This window comes from Mustelus asterias, chromosome 15 (assembly GCF_964213995.1).
Source record: "Mustelus asterias chromosome 15, sMusAst1.hap1.1, whole genome shotgun sequence".
Lineage (NCBI taxonomy): Eukaryota > Metazoa > Chordata > Chondrichthyes > Carcharhiniformes > Triakidae > Mustelus > Mustelus asterias.
This window is the reverse complement of record NC_135815.1, coordinates 39685426-39707261: the sequence shown is the minus strand read 5'-3', so window position 1 is coordinate 39707261 and position 21836 is coordinate 39685426. Positions and strand designations below refer to the sequence as shown.

The following is a 21836-nucleotide window of genomic DNA, read 5'->3' as shown; positions in this document are numbered from 1 at the left end:
AAACCATATGCTGAATCCATTGTAAGATGGTAGATAGGTGATGGTGTACATAATACACGGCTGCAGCACTGCATTAGATCATTGTACAAACCTGCGCCATTTCACCATTAACTAAAGATAGTTAATTAACTGTAATTCATTCAAAACTATATCCAAAGGATTGGGTCAGTGGGACAGCAGCATCAGGAAGAAGCATATCATTTGAAGAATGACTGTCTCTACCCAGGTAGAAATCTACCTCTTTCATTCCACATTTCCAGACACTGCAAAGCATAGCACCAAAGCAAAGCAAAATTAGGCTTGTCAAGCTCTCTGCAGGAGCTGTAGTAACAGTTGTCAAGAGTATAAAGCAAAGATATTGTCACATTCTACAGCTAAAACTAGATGATAACTGAGTGAATGTGCAAGGATTGTTCTGAATGCCAACCTTGCAGATGTTACAATTACAGCCCAATTAAGGGGAAGCACTCATCAAATTAAAATGTATTATGGGCTTCTATATTCCAACATAGAATCATAACATCCTACGCTGCAAAATCTGGCTACTTAGTGCCTTGATTCATGGAGCTGCTTTGCCTCCACAAAGGCATCAACAGTGGCCAGAATTTTATGCTCCCTTTCTGGTGGGTTTCTAGGCAGTGGTGAGGTGGGGAAAGCATGAAATTGAAGAGATGGGACTCCCTACGAGTGCCTGCCTGCCATAACCACACAATGATTTTACATTGGGGTGGGCAAGGACTCTGAGGGGACGCCTGACTGTGCCCCGGTTGAGCCCCAATTGAAGCCATAAGAGTAATTTTCTACCCAGCTTCAAACTTTAGGTTAGCAGGAAGATTTTACCTTTATTTTCAAAGTGCTCAGTTATCACAGCCTTTATAATATATTCTAGTATTTTCCCTACTATTGATGTCAGGCTAACAGCTCTGTAGTTCCCCATTTTCTCTCTATCTTTTAAAGACAGCAGGAGGTCCCCAAGAGTTGCTGGTCAATTGGAGGCTCAGCAACTCTTTAGTCTGAGCAGCGCCACCGGGAGCAGTGGCCGCTGCTGGGACTCCACAGTACTGAGAGACAAAGCAATGGACGCTACCATTGGGGTTCTTGGGGCCAGGCAGTCCTCAGCCAGGGTGTAGTGTTGCTACAGGTATGTCCATTGCTGCTGGTGGTCCTCCATGGGCCACAGAGTGTCTGATTTGAAGCTCCCCCACAACCCCCAAGCCCACAGAGAGGTTACCAGGCAAAATGCCAGTGGTGGGAAGAGGCCATTATCATCATAGAATCCCTACTGTGCAGAAAGAGGCCATTCGGCCCATCGAGTCTGCACTAACCACAATCCTACCCGGGCCCTATTCCCGTAATCCCACATATTTACACTGCTAATCTCCCTGACACTAGGGTCAATTTAGCATAGCCAATCAACCTAACCCGCACATCTTTGGACTGTGGGAGGAAACCGGAGCACCCTGAGGAAACCCCACGCAGACATGGGGAGAATGTGCAAACTCCACACAGACATTGACCCGAGGCTGGAGTTGAACTCTGGTCCCTGGCGCTGTGAGGCAGCAGTGCTAACCACTGTGCCACCGTGGTGCACATTTAAGTAGTACAATTCGCCTCGGGGCTGGAGGGCCATCTGCCACGTTCTGGCCACTGATAGACGGTAAGGGCACTCCTGCCTCCTTCCTTCGCCATTTTTTGGACCCTCTCTCCACCTCCAAACCCAGGCCTTAAGGGCTGGTAAAATCTAGCCCTTGGAAATCAATAAGTGTCGAGATTGCTAACATTACAGGGACATATGCTGACACTCTTCTTAGGAGTATATTTCCTGTCTCATGGATCCTCTGGCCTGCATGTGGATATGACATTAAAAATATTGACCATGTTAAAAGGATAATCTTTGCTTCAGTGGCTATTTGCTGCTGAATTAAGGGTGTTTTCTATTGTTATTTGAAACAAATTTTACATGAAGCTACCTACTTTGGGAAATATTAACTCTGGATCCAAACGGATGCCATGGTCTTTCTTTCCCAGAGAAAACAAGGCCATGACATTTCACACATATCTACTGCAAAATATTAGGCTCTGCGCCAATAGTACATTTTACATTGTTTATTTTCCAACCAATTGTAATTTGTTTATCTTATTTGACTTTAAGTTGATCCACAAATGTCTCTATGACACTCCTTAAATGTATTAATTTAGACGGTTTACTTTTAATTTTGCAGTGTGAACCAGCTGAACAAATTAGAGATCAGTAATTTAGCCGTTAAAATAAAATAATTCAGGAATAAAGCAATCAATACAGCCTTTGGGACCATGGGTTATTTATGTTCAATTATCACTGAGCCATTTATTTTTCAATAAATCTCTTTGACTTTCTCTCTGCGTACGTGAGTATATACAATTTAACGACTGTAATGTGTTTAATCACCGACCATGCTGTTTAAGATGAACAATCTTTTGTACAAATCAAACTATCAAAATATCTATACCTGTGTTTGACACTGTATTGCACAGTCTGTGTCCAGATGAACAGGAATAGGAGATGTTTCTGTAAATCTAAATAACAGAATTATAAGTAAAAGATAGATATTTAATTCCAACAAACGAGGGGTGGGATTTTTCTTCCTCTCTGTGGCGTGTTTTGTGGCAGTGTGCCGTTCAGAGGAGGCAGAACCTTACCGTCCCACCATTGTCACCAGGGTTTCCTGTTGAGCACACCTCTCACTGCTGGGAAACCCACGGCGGAGGTGCACTGTTGGTGGGACCGTAGGATCCTGCCAGCATTAACGGCAGCAAGATTTTGATCATTAGTTCTGAAAATTCAACACATGGGCCAGGAATTCTTGGAGCACTCCTCCAGCATTATACGTATTGGGTAGGATTTTCCACGCGCCTCTGCGGCGTGTTTCATGGTGGTGGAGATGAGCCACCATTGGCTAGTGGCGGGATCTTCTGGTCCTGCCGCTGTCTATGAGGACTCCTGTTGCATGTGCCACCCCGCTGCCACTGGGAAGCCCCTGGTGGGTGTTAGCCGTTGGCAGACCAGATGATCCCACCGGCAGGAACACTGGAAAATTCTGGCTGTGGTTGCTGTAATCTCTGACCAATAGTGTTCCTGGACCTTCATCTGGTCCTTAATTCTAAGACATGATCATTTGTATAAAGGTTAGGTACACCATATCATTTGTGAGACGCCCTGGATATCTGCATCATAAAATGTCAAGAGTTCAGGAAGTTACCTTGCGGATCGGTTAGTAAAATGACACAATTGGATCAAATTTTTAAAAATGCAATTTTCCACATTCTTAAAGCTGTTTTCTATTAGCAATTGATCTAGTGCCACACTGGCACAGGAAGTACTGTTACGGACAATACAATAGGAGAGAGGCAAGCGAACTGTAATTATTTCCTCTTACCATCTGTCTGTAAGCAGAAGGTATTTTGAACTATCTTTTTTAAATATGTGCTGACGTGTTTTCCCATCCCTTGGCTTTTGTGGTCAAAGTGATTTATAACCTGCAGCACATGCGCACTTTCAGGAGGGGATAGGAAAAAAAAGACTTTCACAGTTCCAGAACTACAGAAATGGCTATTAGTTCACTTGATTTATAGAGTCCCAAGTCAGAGTCGAATGAGGAATTCTTTCACTTCGGAGTTCAAATTCAGCTGGCTGAAAACCAGAGTTGTAGCATTCACTTTTAAGTTGGTGCTGACCACAAGATGGTGGTGGGATGCAGAGACTGGGTAGGTTCTGCAGGCAATGGTAGGCAATCTTCCAGCAGAGACAGGTTTCGAGGTACAGGCTGTTTTCCTGTCTGAGGGGCCTGCTGTTTGGATGTTAACACAGTAGACTGACTATTTCTCAATTCTCAAAGGGTAATAGTGATTTCAAAATGGTTGCTTGAGTCATGTAACCTTCCTTCTCCATGATGACTTCAAAAGGGATATTTATCCAGTGTCTGGAACTGGCTTTGATTTCAGGACTGATAATATTCCAGTCATTAGTTGTTGAAAAAGTTACCATCTATATCGAGGGTCTGGTTTGGGAAGCTATTATTCAGGCACTCACTCTACCAGCAAGGTAAGCTTAAGAGATGAAAATTATGCCTCTTTGGTTCCCTTTTGAAATGGGTCTAGACAGTCCGTGTGGTGTGAGTCTGTTCACAAATTTGCAGGCACACCGAGTTTGACGGGTGGGCCTTCTGGTTTCATGAATACCAGGGGACTGAACAATGAGGTGCGAGATTGCAGAAGATGAGAAAATAATTATTTTGTTCTTGAAACAGCTGGGGGTATCTCTCAGACAACCCTGTAGTCAGGTGACTTATAGCAGCCATCTTTTAGCTCAGCAACAAATCCATTTTTAAAAATAACAATCGGGCTAAAGTTTTGAACATATGTCTGGAATTTTACCGCCACGCTCATCCTGGAATTGGGGCGGGCGCGGTTCGCAGAATGGAATTCCCTCTTGGTCTCGGGTGGGATTTTATGAGCCTTGCCCGAGTGAGGTCTTAAATACCAGCCATGGTGTTGGATTTTTTTCTCATGTCCCAGAAATCCAACAGCATATTTAGTTTTTTTTAGTCGGTTTATTATCGTTGATAATGCAACCTAATGAAATTGCTCAAAATAGTTTCAGAAAGTGTTGCTAGCTGGCTATATATAGCTTAATTATCTGAAATTGCAGCATCGGAGTATCTGACCTGCTAACAGCAAGGGCTGCTAGGTGCAGAATATTTCAACTCAATAGTTTAAAATGTAACAAGCATAAAAAATGTGCACAGCTCTGTAAAAAACAAAATCAATTTACCAATACAATTGTCAAACTCGTCCCATTAATGATTCTATTCTGTTTTGCTGCTGGAGATCTGAAGTTGCTTGAGGCCTGGGAAGGATTGTCACAATGATCAGAGTGAACAGTTCACCCCATAAGAGAGTTTCAATGGTGCCTCTCTCATTTTTCATTGGCCATTGCAACCATTGGGCACTGTGTGGTCAAACAGGAGGCATTCCCTCACCTGAGCTGATAGCCAATATATACTGTCCCTGGCAGCCTTGCTACATGGCATGAGCAGCCCCATCATGCCACTGGTAAAATACCAGAAGCAATGGGAAAAGTCCATGAGTGACCATTAAGTGGCTCACGGGCATGGCACCCCTGTCATGCCACTCAATTTTATGCCCCCACTGCCCGCCAGCCCCTTTCTGGTGGGGGGCATAAATCTACAGCCCATGAATGGAATTGGGAAGGAATCATTGCTCGGGGGAGTGGCTTGCCTTGTACCTAATTGATTTGCAGAACCTAAGGTAGCTTCTGAATTCCTCAAAAATATTATTGGGATTTTCTTTATACCGGAGAGGCATTTGAAATGGATTTCATTGGCTGGACACGCTTATGTAAGATTCGTTCAAGCCTAAAAATGGAAGCTAAGCTTTAGGGCGAGGCAACTAATGCCATCTGAAAAATTAAAATTACAAACAGGTTAAGATTTTTTGTACTGGTTAACCTTTTGTTGAGCAGAATTATGGCACTAATCATAGTTGTCACCAATAAATCTTCACCCTGGGCTTTTTTCTTATTTTATAAGCCTATGAAAAGTACCTCTTAATGTGAGCTTCATTGCTGCTCCGGTTGCACATTGTGGTTACACTTGGATAGTCTTGCATCTTTTTAGGTGCGTTGTAATACCTGTACTTTGAAAGGAACGACTTTGCTCTTTTCTTCAAAGTTCTTGGAGTGAAAGGCTGTATTTCTTCTGTAAACCAATCGGAATGCTTATCAAGGATGTCTCCACTGAATGTTTTCTTTTGAGGGTCTTGAAAAGGTTTCTTCATCAAATGTTTGTCCATGAACTGATTGATCCAAAGATATAATGAATAGTTAGCATGGATTTTAGGAAAATATAATAGAATCCCTACAGTGCAGAAGGAGGCCATTTGGCCCATTGAGCCTGCAACGACTACAATCCCATCCAGGCCCTATCCCCGTAACCCCACGTATTTATCCTGCTAACCCCCCTGACACTAAGGGGCAATTTAGCATGGCCAATCAACATAATGTGCATATCTTTGTAGTGTGGGAGGAAACCGGAGCACCCGAAGGAAACCCATGCAGACATGGGGAGATTGTGCAAACCCCACACAGAAAGTCGCCCAAGTCTGGAATTGAACCCGAATCCCGAGTGAGGCAGCAGAGCTAACCACTGTGCCACTGTGCTGCCCCAAATAGAAATAAGAGTTACCCATTTAGCCTCTTGAGCCTGTTCTGTCATTCAATGAGATCATGTTTGATTTGCTGCCTGACTTCACCTTTGCCCCATATACCCTAATACATTTGGCTGATGGAAAACTATCAATGGAGAAAGAAACTGAGTTAATATTTTGAATCCAATAACATTCTTCTTCTTCAGAACTGAAGAGAGCTAGAAATATGTTGGGTTTCATGCTATTGTAAAAGGGGGAGTGTCAGGTAGAATAAAAGGGAAGGTCAGAGAGACTAGAGGGAAGGAGAGACTAAAGAGAGAGACGGACTCATTCTGTATCCATATGCAGCAAGACATGGACAATTCTCAGTCTTGGGCTAAAAAGTGGCGAATAAAATTTGTGCTATACAATTATCAGGCAATGATAATTTCCAAAAAATGAGAATCTAATCCTTTCACCTTGATGTTCAATGGCATTACCACATCTGAATTCCCACTCTCAATATCCTGGGGGTTACCAATGACCAGAAATTAAATTGGACTAGCCATATAAATTCTGTGGTTACATGAGTAGGTCAAAGGCTGGGAATTCTGTGGAGAGTAATCCATTTTCTGACTTCCCAAAGCCTGTCCACCATCTACAAGACATAAGTCAAAAGTGTGATGGAATGCTCTCCACTTGCCTGGATGAGTGCAACTCCAGCAGCACTCAAGAAATTCGATATTATCCAGGAAAAACCTGCTTGATTGGCATCTCATCCATCACCTTCAACATTCATTTTGTCCACCCCAAACACTCAGTGGAAGCAGTGTGTATTATCTCAAGATACACTGCAGCAACTTGTCAAGCCTCCTTCAAAAACTTCCAAACCCACAATCTCTACCACCCGTCCAAGCCACACGTCATCCTGACCTGGAACTATATCTCCATTTTTTAACCGTCAATGAGTCAAAATCCTGGAGCTTCTTTTCTAGCAGCAATGTAGGTGTTCCTACAATACATGGATTGTAGCAGTTCAAGAAAGCATCACACTGCCACTTCTCTAGGGAAATTAGACTTGATTTGATTTATTGTCACATGTATTAACATACAGTGAAAAGTATTGTTTCTTGCGCGCTATACAGACAAAGCATACCGTTCATAGAGAAGGAAATAACAGGGTGCAGAATGTAGTGTTACAGTCATAGCTAGGGTGCAGAGAAAGATCAACTTAATGTAAGTAAGTCCATTCAAAAATTTGACAGCAGCAGGGAAGAAGCTGTTCTTGAGTCGGTTGGTACGTGACCTCAGACTTTTGAATATTTTTCCCGACGGAAGAAGATGGAAGAGAGAATGTCCGGGGTGTGTGGGGTCCTTAATTATGCTGGCTGCTTTGCCGAGGCAGCGGGAAGTGTAGACAGAGTCAATGGATGGGAGGCTGGTTCGTGTGATGGATTGGGCTACATTCATGACTTTTTGTAATTTCTTGCGGTCTTGGGCAGGGCAGGAGCCATTCCAAACTGTGATACAACCAGAAAGGATGCTTTCTATGGTGCATCTGTAAAAGTTGGTGAGAGTTGTATAATAAATAAAGTAATAAACAAATAAAATAATAAATAAATAAGTCGGGCAATAAAGACCGGTCTAGCCAATGACAGCCACATCCCATGTACGAATATTACATTAAATAACAAGGGTATCATGAAACAAAAGGGAAAGGGAGTGCTAATTGTTATAGTAAAGAAACAAAGCATGAGCCCAGAGTAAGTGTTAATGACAGAATAATGGCTAGCTCTGTCTGAAAATAAAATCATGAAAACAAGATACAGACTGGAACTTGGTAAATAAAAATCAAAGTTGAGAAGAGTCACTGTGTGAAATTGTTGAACGCATTGAGTCCAGGAAACTTTAACATGCCTAATCAGTAGATGAGCTGCTGTTCCTCAAGGTTGCATTGGGCTTCACTGGAACATTGTAGCAGGCCGAGGACAGATATGTGAACCTGGAGCAAGGAGGCGAATTAAAATGGCAGGCAACCAGTAGGTTATGCTTGTGGACTGAGCGTTTGATCTCTCCAATGTAGAGGAGATTGCATTGTGAGCATTGAATACAGTTTACTGAATTGGAGGAAGTACAATTATAGGTAGTGCTGCTTCACCTGGAAGGAGTGTTTGGGGCCTTGAACACTGAGGATTGAAAAGATAACAGGGTAGCTGTTACACCTGCACCAATTGCTTTGGAAAATGCTGTAGGAAGGGAATTGAAGCAAACGTGAGGAAAGCCCCTCATCTTCTGTTTAGGTACTTAACAGTCTTCCCAACATTGAGTTCAACAACTTCAGAACATCATCTCTGTTACCACTCTCTTTGTCTTTTGTTGCATGACACCTTTGAATTATAATCTCCCCCACCCTCTAACCTATCCCTGATCTTCCCCTCTGTTCTATCTGACCATCCTCCCCTTTTTCAACAGCACAAAACCTATCACGTCTCTAACTCCCTTCATTTCCGAAGAACTCATATTCGATACTAAACGTTAACACTGGGCAGGATTCTCCGCTCTCTTCCATGGCAGGACCTGTTGTGAGCCATGATGGAAAATTTGCCCACTTGTCCTAGACTCTCCAACCAGCAGAAATAGTTTATCCTGATCTCCTCTGTTGGTTCCTCAATATCTTGAATTTGAAATCAAGAAGGAAGATTTCCTTCCCTAAAGGATACCAGTTAACTCAATGGCTTTTTAATGACAATGCCATCCTTACTGAGACTATTTTTCAATTCCAGACTTTTCTCATCAATTAATTGAATTTTAGCCCGAGTGTCTGAATTACTAGTCCAATGACATTACAGTTATTCCACCATCTCCCCATATATGGTCTAACCAATGGTTCTTAAGGAGACCACTGGGGCCTACACCAACAAGGTAAGTTTGTTAAAAAAATCACCCCCTTGAATGTGGGGTGAGTGGAGCTTCTCTTGGTCTCACTGTGGTGCGGAAGGCTGCCATTTCTGAGACAGGGCATCATTTGTGTAAACTAAAACAAATGACTGAATTAACATATTACCAACTCCTTTCAGGGCTACTGCAATTGAAACAAAAACTGCAAAGAAAATGTATCAAATTAAAATAACGTTGCCAGGGCCGATGATGTGGTCCAGTCCCTCTGGCAACCATGGCCATGGGAGGCTTTGAGTGGACACTGTGTGCTACCTCCCCAGGGACACCTGGACATGAACGTAATCATGGGAGAGAAGCAGTCAGGAATAGCAAAATTAAACAAAAATGGCAGGGGGTGACAGCCCCAGGTGGAGCACTGTAGCTAACATCAGAAGGAAACTTAGCCAAAATTTAATTCCCAAGGCGATGGTGCACCCAGGCTCCTGTGGAGACCACCCACTGGTTGAGGAAGGCCGCACGCGTGCCAGTGGGCATCATATACTCCCTCCCAAAAGCCACTCACTGCGAATGTAGCTGTGGTGGAGGGGGGAACAGTTGGGTCAGATGACCCCTTCGGCTGTCCGCTCTCTGGAAATGTTAGTGGCTACCTTGACCAGGCCCAGAGATAGGCTTATAAGGGGGTCTTGCTCCTTCCCTGGGCCCCTCCACACCAGCTGAATAGCAACATTACATGTGCATTCTTATCATACAACTGATACAGGATATTGACATACTACGGCCACTGATCTGCCCTGAAACAGGCCTAACAGTTATAATGAATTCAGCAAAGTCCTCTGGATACTATATGCTTATATGCCAACAGTTCAAATTAGAAGAGGAAGCCTTCTCCAATCTAGCAGTTAAGTCTCATTTGAAACATTTTGAGTATTAATAAAGGAGCGTGGCACTGTTGGATGAGCTGTTGATTAGATACGATAAATCAAGGCTCCATCTGGTTTCTCAGGGGGATGTAAGAGATCCCATGGCATGATTTGCAAAAGAGCAGGAAGGTTATCCTGGCCAAGGTTTATCCTTTAACCAATTTACATATTATTATAAGTTAATTAACATATATTGCAATGAGGATTAATGACAGAGCAGCACTAAATTTCATGGTTTTACACACACAAGGCATTTAGGATAACTTAGACTGAGAATTATGAAGCACGGTTGTTGCCAATATTTTTGCTGAGCCAGCTGGAGTGTGTGTGTTTGAAGAGTTTAGAATTTCTGTAACAAACTCTGCAGCCGGGAACCACTTTTTGATGTTTCTTTTTGTCATTCTGTCTACATTGATCTGGACTTGTTCCTCACGGCTTCTGATGGAGTAACACCACTGGGAGATTTAAAGTTAAAGTAAATTTATTAGTGTCACAACTAAACTTACATTAACACTGCAATGAAGTTATTGTGAAAATCCCCTAGCCTCCACACTCTGGCACACTGAGGGAGAATTCAGCATGGCCAATGCACCTAACCAGCATGTCTTCAGACTGTGGGAGGAAACTGGAGCACCCGGAGGAAACCCACGCGGACACGGGGAGAATGTGCAGACTCTGCACAGACCCAAGCCGGAAATTGAATCTGTGTCCCTGGCGCTGTGAGGCAGCGATGCTAACCACCGTGCCACTGTGCTGCCCCAAATGTCTCATGGGGCCGCACTCAGAACCCAGCTGGGCCACATGTGACTGCCGATTGCCCACCACTGTGCCAAGGAGGCTTTCTCAATGGTTAGTCTGACCTGCATTTGTGCGGGGCATCTACAGCTTCAGAGCACAGGCTCAACTAAATCACAGCCAGGCCTCTGGAGAGGGGCATGAACCTGCAACCTTCTGAGCTAGAGGTAAGCGCTGTACCCACTGACCAACTGACCAGATTTATAACCTGCACCTCTCACACCCCTCCCCCACACCTCACCCAACCTCAACTCCACTCCTTTCTCAACATGACATATGGATATAGCTTTTTAGAAAATATGTACTCCAATAGACAAGATGTACTTCCCCTGCCCCCCAACTATCCCATAGAATGTATAGGGAATATGGGTTATTTGAAGACCTTAATGGGATGATATGTAGAAGATGAGGGCAATGCGGTAGTATTGTCACCTAATTTATCAGGACCTGCAGTTAATGATCATCTGATCCTACTGTTCTTGTAGCTATGAAGGTGCTGCCGGCACTCATCATTTATGTCACAGGCTTATCTCAGGCAGCCACAAGGAATTTATGTAATATTAGCCCAAGTGCAGCTTGGCTCTGTGTTCATTAGGGGGCAACACATGTGCCGTATAATGTCCTACAGCAATGACTACAATTCAATTGGCTGTAAAGCACTTTGGAATGTGCTGGGTTCATGGGAAATGATATATAAATTAAAGTTGTTCTTTTAGTCATGCAGAACTTAATATTGCTGATCACGGAATCACGTTTAACAATAGACATTTGTTTTGGGTTTTGTAAGCGATTGGCAATACTTGCTAAACAACCCTGAGTGTGCTAATGGCTACACTAAGAAGCAAATTGAGATAAGCAATCGAGCATGTAACATGACTTATTTACATTTGTTAGAAGCGACATACATTCATACCCAGGGACATGTTTCTGCAGCAAAAGTAATATGTTCAAGCCTTGGGCCTCCTTTGGACTACCCAGGGGCTTGGGGATGCCAATAGTTCCCCAATGCTTTCTCCATGGCAACACCTTAGCCAATCAGAGTCGACTTGCCAACCCATCAACTCTCTTTTCTCTGTAGCATAAATTGTTGAGATCATTTGAAATTTGGCATTCTTGTGTGTGAACTGACGAGTGGAGGACAAAAAGCTTCAGCAACATGTCTCTCTTTTCAGCAATATTCAAGTCTTTCTTCTTTAAAGGACAGCTGGGGAATGCATCAATAAAACAAAGTCAAAGCAAAACAGAAAGTGTTGCGAGTTTGCTACCTTCTGTAAGCTCCAGTGTGCCCACATTGTTTTGAGAGTTCCAATAAAAAAATTCCTCAGGTAACTTAACAGGAAAGATTGTCATGCTATGGCTTAATGTCAGCAAAACGCTACAGGAAAGGATGTCTCGAGGTACATCGGCGAGATCATGCAGACGCTATGACAGTGAATGAATGGACACCATGCAACAATCACCAGGCAGGAGTGTTCCCTGCCTGTCAGGGAACACTTCAGCGGTTAAGGGCATTCAGCCTCCGATCTTCAGGTAAACGTTCTCCAAGGAGGCCTTCAGGACACACAACAACACAAAATCGCCGAGCAGAAACTCATAGCCAAGTTTCGCACGCATGAGGACGACCTCAACCGGGGATCTTGCATTCATGTCACACTACATGTAACCCCCATCATTTGGCCTGGGCTTGCGAAATCCTACTAACTGTCCTGGCTTGAGACAATTCACACTTCTTTAACCTGTGATTATCCCTCTCTCCACTCACATTGTCTGTACCTGTAGAGACTTGAATATCTGTTAACACTGGCATTCCAACCCTTATCTTGCAATTGTGCCTTTGTCTATATATGCCGTGTTTGTGAACCCAACTCTCCACTCACCTGATGAAGGAGCAGCGCTCCGAAAGCTTGTGATACCAAATGAACTTGTTGGAGTTTAACCTGATGTTGTGAGACTTCTTACTGAGCAAAACAGAAGCTCTCTAGCTTGGCTCTCACTGGCATCTACATTCCTCAATGTACAGGTTTTGCGTAACAATATGCAAAGATCAGATACATCAATGCAAAATAGCTGGAAGGTTTCACAATCCTTTCATTCCTCACTGTTCCCTTCAGGGAAGGAAGCCGTGGGCAGGATTTCGTTGGCCAAATAGGGGCAGGAAATGAGGTGGGTGAGTGCATAATTTCCTGACGCAGCCTATCATGCCACATTCCTGACACTGTTCTGACGGCAAATGGTTTTGGTGATGGGGGGGCGGGGTAAGGTGGGACCCGGAAAAAATGGCTGATTCTGAGGAGAAATTACCTATTAAACCTGTTAATGAGCTTGTTGCCAGCCCATTAATCTCTGGAATTTCCTTTCCATACCTCTCTGCCTCATAACCGCTTTCTTCCTTTGAAACGCTCCTTAAGCCCTACACCCTGACTAGGCTTTTAGTCATCTGCCTTAATATCATCTTATGTGGCTCAATTTCTTTATAATTACCACAGACAGAGTTTAACATTTTCCTTTCATTGCCCGTGATCAATATGTTTGTGTGTGGGAACTGAGTGTTTTCTTAACCTCAGAGTGAGTACCGAAATGAAATAAAACCAGCAGCATGCACTTTGTGTGAATTTAAAACTAAAGGTTATTTATTGTCACATTTTTATCTGGAATTTAACAACATTTCATCCAATCGGCTCAAATAAACTGTTACACATACAACGATTAGATACAGATGAAGGTAATATACTGCTGTTAGGAAAATAATGGTAGCTTTAAGGGATTTATAATTGCATTGGTAAACATTTGAAATAAGGTATAGTTTTAAATGGTTTAATTTAATGTTTCTGTGCCCAGAAGGGTAAAATCTATAATTATTCATTCTGGACAAAGGTGTTTGTATGTGTGGGGGTTGGTTCTGTTCCAACTGTGTTTCTATTGTGGTTAAAGAGGGCTACAGTGAAAAGATTAAAATAACAGTTGTGGTTGCTTATCAACTGGGGCCTTGTGAGGTACAGAAACATTTAAGTTTTAGTTTAGCTAATTTGGAGATAGGTAGTGAGAGAGAAGGCAGCTCTCACAGCTCTGCTAGAAGCAGTTGGTTTCAGAAGGCTAAGGAGGGACCATCTCTTGCCGCCTTGCTAGTAGAAAAAACATGCAATGGAGTAATGGTTAAGAAAACAGATGCCGGAAATCTAATGTTCAGCTAGTTAAGGAAACTAGAGAAATGAAGAGAAGTTTCCAAGAAGTTTGGAGTTAATGGAGCAGAGGAAACTGGGAACCAGAACTGATTACTCTTCAGTCAAGTCACAGAGAGTTGAAAAGTCATTGGATCATGAGAGGCCAGAAAGATATCGGGGCTGAGTTTAGCTCAGTTGGCTGGATGGCTGATTCATGATGCAGAGCGATGCCTGCAGCACGGGTTAAATTTCCACATCGGCTGAAGTTTTTCATAAAGGCCTCGTGTGAGGTGTGGTGATCCTCATGTTACATCACCACCAGCCAGCTCGCACCCTCAAAGGGGAGAGCAGCCTATGGTCATGTGGACCGTGGTGACTATACCTTTAGTTTCTATGTTTCTGTCAAGGGATATGGGAGGAAGAGGAGATCAGGATATTACATTCGATGATCAGCCATGATCAAGTTGAATGGCGGAGCAGGCTCAAAGAGCCGAATGGCCTACTGGTGCTGCTAGTTTCTATGTTTCTATATCTGCAATAGTGCTAAGGTTGGTGAGAAAGTGCTGCAGTTTGGGAGACATTGGCTGTGATTTTCCGGCCACGTTGCGCCCTGGACTGATCGCATTAGAGTTGAGCGGGAGTACTCCAGAGCACTTGGCTCTGGCTTGAAACCTTGTTAGAATCGTCCCAGCCACTGCTTCCAGATGTAATCTGGTTTCTGCCTAGTAAGAGTTCATTTGAGGCAAGATCGTCCCTACTCCTGGGATCTTCCAACCCTTGAGCACAGCGGGTGCCTGGCACAAACCACTACTGGTCTCCAGAGAGAACAGAGGCCAGGTATGCTGGCCACACTGCAGGCGGCGGAGGGGGGGGGGGGGGGGGGGGGGTGGATCGCAGATAACATTGGAGCTTCTGGATGATTGGGGATATGGCTGGGCAGTGCCCTTCTACTAATGCCAACCTGGCATGCCAACTGGAACCCTAGTACTGCCAGGTGGGCATTACAGGGTGTGGGGGGGGGGGGGAGAACAGTGTCATGGGGGTAGCGCAGCTTGCTTTCTTGCAGCTAGTTTGATGACCTTTGGTGGAATTCTCTGTAAAAACTTCTTGCTCGTTTTAAAATCAACAAAATGGTTCCCTCAGCAAAGGGTGATGTGCATGTTATTTCCAATCAGCTATTGTCGTTTGACAATTTCAGATTCACCCAGTCTACTTTACACGAGGGAAATTCTCATAATACAGCGGAGGGTCCACAGGATCCATTCACACTGGCCGGAATTTTCGAGCCGTTCAAGCTGGTGGGATCATCCAGCCCTGCCGACGCACACCTCTGCTGTGGGTTTCCCAATGACGAGGGGTGCATTCAACGGGAAACCCCATTGACAACTGAGGGACCAAAAGATCATGCTGCTGGCCAATGGTGAAACATATGGTAGGTTGCATGGAAAATTCCACTCATTGGACGAAATTTTCGGGCCACTCTCGCCCCAAAACAGTAAAATCCCTCCTGAACTCAATGGACCTTTGCCTGGTCCGCTCCCCGTCCGCTTTGATTCTCATGGCGGGCAGGATGGGAAAATTCCCCTCATTATGTTTCAACATCCTCTTTTGTGCAGTATGTAACAGGCTGAATTTCAACTCTTCTTGAGTTGATCCATCCTTAAACAAAAGAATGTGTGAATTCTCTGGATGACTGTGAATGTCCGTGTTTGATTAAGCATTCACTTTAGACTGAGGACTGTTTGAAGCTCAAATGCCAAAGGTCACATGATTTACAGCAGCCATTTTAATAGTCTGTTCGTGTCCAGTTTAAAAGTTTTGACTGAAAGTTCATAATATACTGGGATATAACATAATGCTCTTGTGAAGAGCCTTGGGATTTTATTTTAACATTAAATGAACTGTATAAACATTGTTGTTGTTACTATAACCAGTAACCATAATAGTAACCATAAAACTACCAGATTGTCATAAAAAATATTGTAGGTCCAGTCTGGCCCACATGTGACTCCAGATGCTCAGCAATATGGTTGACTCTTAACTGCCTTCTAAACCACCCTAGCAAGTCTCTGGGTTCAGAGCAATTAGCATTGAACAATAAATGCTGACTTTGCCAACAACACCCACACCCCATGAATTATTTTGTTTTTAAAGTCATTTGCTGGAATTTTACCAGCACGCCCGCCCCGATGCTTGCAGAATGCTATTCTCCGTCGGCCTTGGGCAGGATGTTACAAGCCTTGGGCGGGCGAGACGGTAAAATTCCGGCAATTGAGTACATTCAAAACTCCGGTTAATCGATTTTAGATACTAAAGAAATAAATGGATATGGGGATACGGTGGGAAAGTGAATCTACCATAGATTTGTCGCAATTTTATTGATTGGTGGTGTAGGCTCAAAGGGCCTTATGGATGTCATGACCAATGAAGATATGTCCTATTCATAACTTTAAATGTAGAATGCGTTCAGCACAAACATTTCTGGAACTGTATTTCTTTTAAAAATGGATGCTGAACAAGATGGCTGCCAAGAGTCAGGTGACTTTTATAATTTTTGCACAGATTAACTCATCTCTGAAATTGCCTCTGGCAAGTTGTATAATGTGAATGGGTTTCTCCAATGAAAAGGGACCATTCTCAACAAGTCAATGGATGATATCTAACAAACAGGTCGGAGCCACGAGGATGGAATATCGATTAAAGTCTTCCAGTGAGCTAATGGTAGCTGGTATGTTGATGGGTTATCACTCATTCCTCCACTGTGTATCAATCACACTGGCTCCTACCCATAATGTGGACAATGGAAGGCACTGAAACATACCATCATGTGACCAAAACTGCCTGTAGACAACAAGTCCCAAGAACCAGAGAGAACGTGGGCAGTCTGCAAAGAACACCCACTGCAGGATACCAGCTGCAGAACAAGGCAGTAACAAAGCCTCCCGAACCAATTCCTATTTCAAGTCCACCTGTAAAGAAACTTGACCTTCTGGCAAGTGAAGCTACAAGTCACTAACTTTGCGATCAGCTGAACATCCATCCCTTTAAGGAAATCCTGCAATGATCCTGATATACGATTCCAGCTATTGAACTTACGTAAACTATCCTTCAATGCATCGACTGTCTTCATACGGTGACCAAACATCTGAACAATGAATTATTCTTTCGTTTGTAACTTGTAGTGTGCTATTCTCTTGAGCTGTGACTTTCTCATGTATGTGCACGCATGTGTGCTTGCATGCGTGTTTATGTGCGTGCATGTGTGTGTGTACACATGAGTGACATAGCATTTAGACTATCAGGGTAAATGCACGAATAAATAATCCTCTTTATTTAAACCCACAAAAGCTGACTGCTTTTAATTAAATTGACCACATACACTTGAGGGCACTATAAAACAGATCTTTTTCAAAAAACACACTGATTATAACCCTTAAAGGTTAGAGTGCTAGGGTTTCAGTTCCCTTCTGGCTCTGTCCATAACAATGGCCTACTCCTGCTCCTATACTTACGTATTTAACATTGAGACAGCAATTCATCTAAGTAAATTTACTTTGAACATTACTAGAACAAACTTGTCATGATAGCTAACCTTCAGTTGATTACAAGATTAATCCAGTCAAGTTGCATTGCAATTTCTTCATAGCCGGAGCCTGAGATATTGATTTAAAGATATTTCTTCCAGATAGATTTCCATTTAGGACCTGACATTACTGCCTCCTTTGCAGTTCCCCTCAGCAGACTGCATTTTGTCAATTGGCTTTTCACCTGCTTTTCTGAAAGATCAGCATTTGATTTATTACCGCTACTGCAGTTAGTCATGTTGCTTTTCACTTTTGTTGCAAACTACTTCAGCAATACAGGCATAAACAGGATCTGATTACTGTGTAACAGCAGAATCACAACTCAATGGCGGCTGCACTCTTGGCAGACTAAATTTATAAAACACAAGTGGGATGAATGTTGGCTGGGGCTCTCATTCAGTCAGAGCTATTTAGATGGAAGGGTGTAAACAGGCACTAAATGGTTGCCGTACCGATAAGAAATGCCTGTTTGGAAGTCTGGCTCCAGCATGGAACTATGGTCCTAATTACTTATAACCGTTACTTATTACCCTGTGTACCCCAAGACCAGAAATTCCCACCCGAGCTCAACTGACCTTTAACTGGTCTGCCGAATTTTCTGTCTCGTCCGCTATGATTCTCGCAGTGGGTGAGATGGGAGAATTTCTGCTGCTAAAACACCAACAGGTTTATCACTTAAGCACGGATTAGATGCAATTTTCGGGAAGCAGTACATGTGGGTTCAGTCACCCATTTCCACCAAAGGTGGAGGGGGATTTTCCGCTCCCATTTTCTGGGGCATGATCGGTAGCAGGAATGAGAAATCCCACGGGAGTCCCAAAACGCGTTTCAGGCTGGTGGGACTTCCTGTCTTCACCCCTCCCCAACCCCCCACCCATGTCAACTAGGCAACGGGAATTCAAACATTGAGTGCAGGATCCGATTTGAATACATTTAAATCTCACTACCAGGCTTTTACACTTGATAATTCATCCCCGCTGGATTGTCCATTCACGTTGGCATGCATGAAACATGACAGGTCTCCCAGTATGTGGCAACTCGGAGTAGAAACTACTAGAGGAATTCAGGTGAGTGCATCACTCTGGAGCTGAGATTTCTATCTGGGCACTGCCCCTTGGCACTGCTCTCCAGAAAGGAGCTCACCTTTCCTTTCCGTCCCTCCCTCCTGGAAAACCTGGTGCTGCTTTATCTGGTCTAATATCCTCCTTCTATCTCCTCTTCAAACAACGCACGATACAAATGGCCAAACACTGCCTTTCTCCTGGTGACTCTCATACGGTGTCAGATAAGGCAGAGGAGCACAACACTTATTCTTATTAGGTGAAGGTCACAGAAAGGCTTGTGATTTAGCAAATTGAACTTTGGCGAAGTCTTGACAAAGTGTCTCTGAGTCTCCTGCTGTGTTGCAAAAGCCCTTTCCAAACCTTCAGCAGGAAATGAGGCCCAAAATTTCATTCACACTGCTTCAGTGGTGGAAATGTGATGAAATGAAACCAATGGGCTGACTTTGCTTCCCTGGGTCCCAGACCCACTGTCAAAGTGAAATACAGGTCAGGAATGCACAAATGCTGATGGAGGGATCCTGAGGCAAAAATCCCAGGAACTCTGTCCAATTAATCCATTGGTGATGATGGTGATGGGGGTGGGGGGTGCGGGAAGGGGGCAGCGTTGGTGTCAATAGGAAACTGTCCAGCAGTGAAAGACCCACAGCCCCACTGTCAGAGGTCAGTGGTGCTGAAGTGTGTGGAGGGATGCAAGGGCACCTCCATTCCCGGTCACAGGTCACAAATGGGATAAATAAGAGAGCCTGAAGAATGGGGGTGTCGAACATGAGGGGGAAAGCACCCCCATTGCACTGGACACGACCGTGGATGTGGCCAAGCTTTAGCCTTTCACATTAAATGGTATCCCCAGCTCCATTGTCCACCTGGCCTGCTGCAGGCAGGTTTCATGGATCACCTTCTGAAGCAATGGGCACCTGTATGCCAGCTTGAAAATCCAGTCAGCATCAGGAAAATGCCTTTTGTTAAGTCCTGTCAGGCTTATTTGGTTACCTACCAGGGCTGAACAGGTAGCCATTCCTGCTGTTACCCCAATTCCTAAGAATCCTGAGAAGGTGGGAATGTTTGGTGAATCCAACACAACGGGAGGATTTCCCTCCCATTTTTGGACATCCTCCACCTCCATGTCAATCTTCAGCTCGATGTGTGCCAAATGCAGGCCACAAAGAGAGGTCACTCACCAGGGTCTCTGTCGCTGGTATTCAAAGGGGGGACTCGCAATGTGGAAAACTCAAAAAGTAAAACCCTGTCAGGTTTGTTTGTGGGCTCCCTGCAGGTGGGCGATGGGGCAGGGGTGGTTCACTTGTTGTCAGGCTCTCTGCTTGATTGAGAGACCTGGCATCAGGGAGCAGGGGCTGCTGAAAGCCGCATGCTGCCCCTGCTGCCAACCCTCTACCACCCCCTTCTCTCCCATGACCCCCCATCAAAACCTCCACCCAATCCTCACTCACCTACGGCCTGGGTCCCTCTTTGACCCTCAATCTCTGATTGATGCATTGCCAGCAGTTGCCACTGCTCCTATTGGCACTGTCTGCAGCGAATGGCCACCGATCTCTGATTGGCCGGCACTATTACTATCCTGAGTTCCTTCACTCTGGGGAAGTCCCACTGCTGGCCATTTAAGTGCCTGATCAGCATAAATACTGTGGCCTTCCTTAAAGGCAGTGACATGGGGCTCTTACCAGTTCTCCAGCCATCGCTTGGATTAAAAGCTGCCTTCACTGGTGGTAAGGCCCTTTGGCATGGCCTGAGTTCATGAAAGATGTAAGTCTTACTTAATTCTGTTTCTTTTGTGGCCAGAGACCAACACAATTTGAGGTCAGAAATAGTAAGTTCTTTGGGCCTAAAACGGAGTCCTCTTTTGCCAACAAAAATACGGTTCCTATTTCCGACCATTTTGTGACCTTAGGAGGCTGTGGCGCACCTGAAGACAGTAAGAAGTTTAACAACACCAGGTTAAAGTCCAACAGGTTTATTTGGTAGCAAAAGCCACACAAGCTTTCGAGGCTCTGAGCCCCTTCTTCAGGGCACCTGAAAAACAGCTTTCTCCACATGGTCCAATTTTACCGCTGTCACATTTTATAGCGTTTATTGAGAATGTAGTAAAAGAATCCGGTAGATGAAGTGTATGTGAAGTTTCAGAAAGCATTCAATAAGGTGTCACTCAGGAAATTTGCCACAAAGAAAATCATCCATGTGGTGAAAAGATATGCAACAACTAAATTAAATTGGTTGACGAATAGAAGACAAAACTTGAAAGCTGGAAGAAGTGTTGGAAGTGGTGTATCACAGAGGTCAGACCTTGGTTGTATCTTGAGAGGAAAAACAAGGAATAAAGCATACAAAATTTAACGTATTGATGACTAAAGAGACATGGATGTCAAATAAATAATTCCCTGAGAATGCAAGTGCACATAGATAAAGACATGTAATAGCCAAAAGCACATTCTGTCTGGGTTTTATAAATGGGCTATTGAATATGAGTAATTAAAATAATATTAAATTTGTGCAAAACAATGATTAGGCTACAATTGGAGAACTGAGGCTGAATTATTACTTAGACAAATTTATCGTGACTTTTCAAAGGGAATACATTATAGCCAGCACAGTGCAGATTCACAAAGAAAGACAATACATTGAAAGAGGAATTTGAAGCTATTTGAAGCTACAAAAGCATGAAAAAGTTTTTAAAAGTTTTAAAGTTTTAAAGCTTAAAAGTTCATTTAATAATGTCACAAGTAGGCTTACATTAACATTGCAATGAAGGTACTCTGAAAATCCCTGTTCCATTGGACCAGAGAAAGCTAAGAAGAGATTTTAGAACAAAGAACAATACAGCACAGGAACAGGCCCTTCGGCCCTCCAAGCCCATGCCGCTCCCTGGTCCAAACTAGACCATTCTTTTGTATCCCTCCATTCCCACTCCGTTCATATGGCTATCTAGATAAGTCTTAAACGTTCCCAGTGTGTCCACCTCCACCACCTTGCCTGGCAGCGCATTCCAGGCCCCCACCACCCTCTGTGTAAAATATGTCCTTCTGATATCTGTGTTAAACTTCCCCCCTTTCACCTTGAACCTATGACCCCTCGTGAACGTCACCACCGACCTGGGGAAAAGCTTCCCACCGTTCACCCTATCTATGCCTTTTATAATTTTATACACTGTCTTTTCTTTAATGAACAACTTTGAAACGGTGAATAGAAAGAAAATTATGTCCTCCACGTTGGAGAGGG

At 43.8% G+C, this 21836-nt stretch overlaps 1 protein-coding gene across 1 annotated transcript in view; it reads right to left on the bottom strand.

Moving 5' to 3' along the window:
- The window catches only part of LOC144504807 (spermatogenesis-associated protein 7 homolog), a 92600-nt gene extending 74404 nt beyond the window's left edge, over window positions 1-18196 (bottom strand). Inside the window, exons 1-3 of the mRNA XM_078230552.1 lie at window positions 18117-18196; window positions 5603-5853; window positions 2490-2556 (exon numbers count right to left, since the gene is read on the bottom strand). Of these exons, the coding sequence (XP_078086678.1) occupies window positions 2490-2556; window positions 5603-5850 (315 nt within the window). The 5' untranslated portion in view covers window positions 5851-5853; window positions 18117-18196. The remainder of the gene's footprint in view (window positions 1-2489; window positions 2557-5602; window positions 5854-18116) is intronic.
- Window positions 18197-21836: the final 3640 nt, after the last annotated feature.